Source organism: Harpegnathos saltator, unplaced genomic scaffold (assembly GCF_003227715.2).
Source record: "Harpegnathos saltator strain DR-91 unplaced genomic scaffold, Hsal_v8.6 scaffold436, whole genome shotgun sequence".
Classification (NCBI taxonomy): Eukaryota; Metazoa; Arthropoda; class Insecta; order Hymenoptera; family Formicidae; genus Harpegnathos; species Harpegnathos saltator.
Genome location: NW_020230246.1, coordinates 178,443 through 184,442, shown reverse-complemented (window position 1 = coordinate 184,442; position 6,000 = coordinate 178,443). Strand labels below are relative to the sequence as shown.

Sequence of the window (6,000 nt, the reverse complement as noted above, 5' to 3'; positions counted from 1 at the left end):
CTTTATATCCTTGGAAATATTTAGAATTGGCCTCTGTCAATTTGTAAACATATTCTTAGATAATTTATCTATCGATTTAAGCAATAAAAAACCATTTTTTTGACATTTTAATTCAGGACACCCCCTTAAATGTACCTTAAATGTACCTTAAATGTATCATGTTAATATATTAATAATATATTCATCTTTTTCAGGTGCAATTGATGGCTCACATATTAGGATAAATAAGCCTGGCGAAGACCCGGACTCCTATATTAACAGAAAGCAATATTTTTCCATATATGTACATACAAGGAACAGTGGATCATCGGATGAGATTCTTGGATGTTTTTATCGGATATCCTGGATCTGTCCATGATGCTAGGGTATCTTTTCGTAACGGAGATTTTTTCAATCTCCGTTACGAAATGATCTTCATGAACTATGTGGAAGTAAGTAAAAAAATTAAAAAACCTAACATGAATTAGATAAAAAATGATAATCAATACATTTTAATATTATAATTTTTATCTTTTTACAGATAATTATTATTTGTTAGGGGACAGTGCGTACCCTTGTTTAAAGCAATTATTGGTACCTTATAGGAATAACGGCCACTTGACACGAGTGCAACGAATTTTTAATAGAAAGTTAAGTTCTTGCCGTGTTATTATAGAAAACGCATTTGGGTGCCTCAAACAACGATTTAGACAATTATACCATCTACAATTAAGAAATATTATCCGAATGGTACGTGTGATACACGCATGTTGTGTACTTCATAACATGGCAAGTGCAGCAGAACTGCAATATTTTGAACCACCCGAATATAATGAGTATCCTGACGTAGCAGCACAGGGTCACGTTCAAGAAATCGATATACAAAGGGAATATGAAAGCGGAGTACACGTACGTGATGAAATATGTCGCAGAGTATCTACATAATAAATTATAACATATAAGCAGAGTACTAATAAGGCAATTTGTAATAAAAAATATCACCTTGAAATAAGTTTCTTTTATTTATATTTAACTTTTATAAGAAATAAAATCTGATATTGTGCAATATGTTATTTTCTTAATGTTATGTTATTATCTTCTTTATGTTGTTATTTTCTTAATTTTTCCTTGCAGGAACAAAATTCCGTAGCAGATCATTCCTCTCTTGCCTTAAATTGTTAGCAGTTGTTAATTGTGTTTTTATAGTTTCTGCTATATCTTCATAAATAGTTGTTATTTTTTTATACTCGGTCAAAATTTGTTTCTGCACATCTAATTTTTCATTTCTTTCCTTTAGAATATTCTCTGTTAGTTTGTCCAAAGTTTCATGACATTTTTCCAACAGTCATCCTGTATGACCAACTTGTTTCCTTACGTCCTCCTGTGGTAGCTATAAAACATGCATGTTTTTTATCACATCGATAAAAAATTGTGTTAATATATGTGTCATTGTACGGACTTAAGACCGAATCTATTATACAGGGTGCACGATTTATCTGAAGACATTGAAATATCTCGAGAACTATGCATTGGATAAAAAAAGTGGTCAATGAAAGTTGTCTCGAAGGGGGACATCCAATGATACCAAACTCGACCTCCCACCCCACCCGCTGGAGGTGGGGGTTGGGGGCAACTTTGAAATCTTAAATGGAAACCCCCATTTTTTATTGCAAATGCGGATTCTATGCCACAAAATATGTAAATTTTGTCCGAAACTTTTTTTTTTGATTCGTGATAGATGGCGCTGTAATCGCAAAAAATTATATTTTCCGCAATTCTCCAGAAATGATCATTGGATTGAGAAATAAAAAATACCTGTTCAATATTTTTAAAGAACATAATAAAAGTTATTCCCCCCCATCCTCTCGGGGTAGGGTGGGTGATAACGTTCAAATCTCAAATGGGGACCCACATTTTTCATTGCAGAATTAGATTGTACATGAAATTTTTATTGGAACAATTTTTTTCATTCGTGATAGATAGCGTTGAATTTTTCCGAGAAACTACTTTTAGTGTTACACAGGAACAACGACGAGGACGTAGTAGTTTTATGTTCCCTTCGGGTGCTTTTTTAATGTGAGTTACCCTTGCCTCTCACTGTTCAATTAATTAGAGTAAGTGTTCGAAATTTTTACCTTCAACTTCAATACACTTATTGATCCTTTTTTCAAATGACTGTACACAGGATAGAAGCATATCTGCGGGAGTTTCAGCGCAAGCGTTTCTTATCCGTTCTACCATGTTTTCACGAGTTGTTGGCACTTGTTGATAAACCTTATCTTCTAGGTAACCTCACAGAAAGAAATCCGGCGATGTCAAATCAGGCGACCTAGCAGGCCAATTAATCGGGCCACCTCTGCCAATCCACCGACCATTGTAATCACGTCTAATACTTCCCGTGCTGCTATTGAGTTATGCGCTGAGCAACCGTCATGCTGAAACCACATACTTTGTCGAACGTCCAAGGCAACATCATCAAGTAGTGGTGGTAGTTCCTGTTCCAGGAAATTTCGATATTTAATTCCATTCAAATTACCTTCAATAAAATAAGGACCAATAAGTCTGTTCCCTATGATTCCACACCAAACGTTAACCGACCAAGGACGTTGATATTCAACTTGTCGTAACCAGTGGGGATTTTCTACACTCCAGTAATGCATGTTATGCCGATTAACGCCACCATGGTTTGTGAGTGTAGACTCATCTGAAAATAGTACATTAGCAATGAAATTGGGGTTCGTTTGCATTTGTTGAAGTGCCCATTCACAAAACACCACTCGATTATGAAAATCATCGCCATGAAGTTCTTGATGCAGTGAAATGTGATATGGGTGATACTTATGACGATGCAATATTCTGCGAATACTATCTCCGGAAATTCCGAAATCGCGATGTAATTGCCGAGTGCTTACCTGTGGGTTGTGGTGAACAGCTGCTAGCACAGCTATTTCATTAACTTCTCCTGTAACAGTTGTTCTTCGTTTTCTTTTTTTAGTTTGTACGCTGCCATACGAGATAAAGGCAGTCACAACTTTGTACAAAAAAGAACGTGAGCGAACATTGTCTGGAAAACGCTCAGCATACAAGGCAACAGCATCGTCAACATTCCTCCTACATTCACCATAAATCAGAATCATTTCAATTTTTTCTTCTACGGTTGCAGAATTCATTTTCCACTTGCAATTCTGTTCGAAGAATGAAGGGTAGATATGCAGGTAATAAAAACTAGTCAAGTAAAATGAAATTGTTAGAGATGCTTTCAGTTCTAATTCTGAAAGAAAAGAGAGCTCTGACCGCATTGCACTGCCTTTTATAATAAGCCGTAGTTCGCCATACACCCACAGTGGCACGTCGAGCAGTTCCCTCTTCGATTCGGGTTCCCATTTGAGATTTGAACGTTACCACCCACCCTACCCCGAGAGGATGGGGGGGAATAACTTTTATTATGTTCTTTAAAAATATTGAACAGGTATTTTTTATTTCTCAATCCAATGATCATTTCTGGAGAATTACGGAAAATATAATTTTTTGCGATTACAGCGCCATCTATCACGAATCAAAAAAAAAGTTTCGGACAAAATTTACGTATTTTGTGGCGTAGAATCCGCATCTGCAATAAAAAATGGGGGTTTCCATTTAAGATTTCAAAGTTGCCCCCAACCTCCACCCCCAGGGGGTGGGGTAGGAGATCGAGTTTGGTATCATTGGATGTCCCCCTTCGAGACTAACAACTTTCATTAACCATTTTTTTTATCCAATGCATAGTTCTCGAGATATTTCAATGTCTTCAGATAAATCGTGCACCCTGTATATCATTTAGATATCGATTCGATTTTATTTTGAGATTAGATTCTTAAAATATTAATATTTTGGAAAAAATATATATAACTTGCCTTATTTGAGAATCTTAACGATGAATACATGTTATAAATAATCTTTTTCTTAAATAATATCATATAGCATGAACATCGAAATAAGCTTTGCATTTCGACATTATTTTGATAAGATGTAATTTCGATTATTTCGGCGTCAATTCGACATCGATTCGATGTGTCATTTCTCGTTGGGACTGACTCTTACTAATAATTTATATTCAAAATTACACATTGGTAAGAAATTGATAAAAACCATTGATAAGAACTTATACAATATTCCTTATTCACGAGTTATTTCATTACATAATTGATCACGTTTTCGTGCGCCTGTGTCATGTTCTCTTGGTAAGTTAATTATTTCTTGATTATTAATTATTTGTTGATTTTGTGCCTCTATGTCTGGTTGCTCATCATCTATAGCTTCTTCGAACAACTGTATATCATTTATATTTGCTATATTATGTAATACGCAACATGCATGAATTATTCGCACCATTCGTACAATATTTCTTAGTTTGAAATGGTACAACTGACGAAATCGTTGTTTCAAACAGCCAAAAGCATTTTCGATTATTACTCGTGTAGAACTTAATTTTTGATTAAATATTCTTTGACGCCGTGAGAAGTGACCATTACCCTTATAAGACACTATTAATTGCGGTAAGCAAAGGTATGCACTGTCGCCCAAGAGGTGGTAATTATCTAAAAAAAAATATTAAAACAATTACGACTTTTCTACAATGGTCGCAATGTCTGTTGCAATACTCGTCATGACAATAAACTCATGGCGTGAATTTAGAACTTGCGTTACGATAATCAATGTAAAAGGTTCGGTAAATTGTACAGGGTGTCCCATTTTAATCCGGCCGGCTGAATAAAATTCGAGGATGATATATTTTCCAGAAAAAAATGTTAGACAAATGTTGCTCAGTTCTAAGGGATGTAATCCCTTATATATACGATAATAAAATCATAATAAATCATAATAAAATCTGTTACTCACATTATTAGACTGTGTAGAGCGCTTATAGTAATGCCAAATCTATCTGCCACATCTTTGTAGGATGCACTCTCATGGCCAACAAACTATAAATAACACAAAATATGTTTATCTGCTGTAATTTTTAAATTTCCTGCATTATCTAAAAAAATATCACAAGTAGGTTAATATTTTGAGAAATTAAAATGATATACTTTTTTGAGAGAATTTTTATTTTTATCTGTTATTAATATTTTCATATCATTAATTATTAGAGTAAACCTACAATCTTGCTCTTAAAAAATATAACAGTAAGCTATAACCAATATTTATGGGTTGTATTTCAAAAATTACTGATAGCATTGAAATGCTAGCTAGCTTTTTAGTTGTATAAAAAAGATTATACATTAATAGACATATACATACTTGATATAGCAATAAATATATCTGATGCTTCAAATCGATTTATTAGATCATATGCAACATCTCTTGATAGTCAGAAATGCATTAAAGTCTTTATCAATATAACTTCTAACTATATTCTCGATATAGTTCCTTACTTTTATATGCTCTATTCTTCTTATCAATCCAAAAACTTGATGTACTAAATTATGTTCTAAAAAGTTTATTAATAGGTTAATAGGTTAGACTTCATATATTTTTATATTATTAATAATATTATTAATTATATTATTTCATACCATTATCATCCTCCAGCAAAATTGGTAGTAATCGCAGTATTTCAATATGTTCATCATCAGATGAATCTATCAATTCAGCAAACAACAAATCGTATTCCATGTTGCACTACTTACACTATAGCGTTCTTTGTAACATGCTTGCACTGTTACACTCATCTGTCCTCGCTTGCACTGGTTCAGTTCTAGTGCAGTCCCAGTTCAGCTACAAAGAACAAACCACATGTTGTATGGTTATTTTCTATATAATTTATATAGACATAAAGGGTGTTTACTTCTAGCAATCTGATTTATAATCGAATTGGAAGCAGTGATATAAACTGACTTTAGAAAAAGTTCCCTAGACTAATCCGATTTATGAAACGTGTCCTCAGAGCAATCCGATCAGATCCGCTCATGACGAGTACAGAAGGACATGGTTTATTTACTTGTGATTTACATTTCAAATCATATTAATACGAATCAGGCA

At 33.8% G+C, this 6,000-nt stretch overlaps 1 protein-coding gene across 2 annotated transcripts; it reads right to left on the bottom strand.

Moving 5' to 3' along the window:
* Positions 1–2,286: 2,286 nt before the first annotated feature.
* LOC112589228 (uncharacterized) lies at positions 2,287–3,300 on the bottom strand. 2 transcript variants are annotated; one of them, XM_025301641.1, is made up of 3 exons: positions 2,892–3,300; positions 2,516–2,683; positions 2,287–2,427 (listed from the first exon to the last, which is right to left on the bottom strand). In XM_025301641.1, the coding sequence occupies exons 1-2, from the start codon at positions 3,276–3,278 to the stop codon at positions 2,621–2,623; spliced, it is 450 nt and encodes a 149-aa protein (XP_025157426.1). In that variant the 5' UTR covers positions 3,279–3,300; the 3' UTR covers positions 2,287–2,427; positions 2,516–2,620. The 2 variants fall into 2 exon arrangements, with proteins under 2 accessions (XP_025157426.1, XP_025157425.1); XM_025301640.1 differs by having other exon boundaries at positions 2,395–2,414.
* Between the last annotated feature and the right edge of the window lie 2,700 nt (positions 3,301–6,000).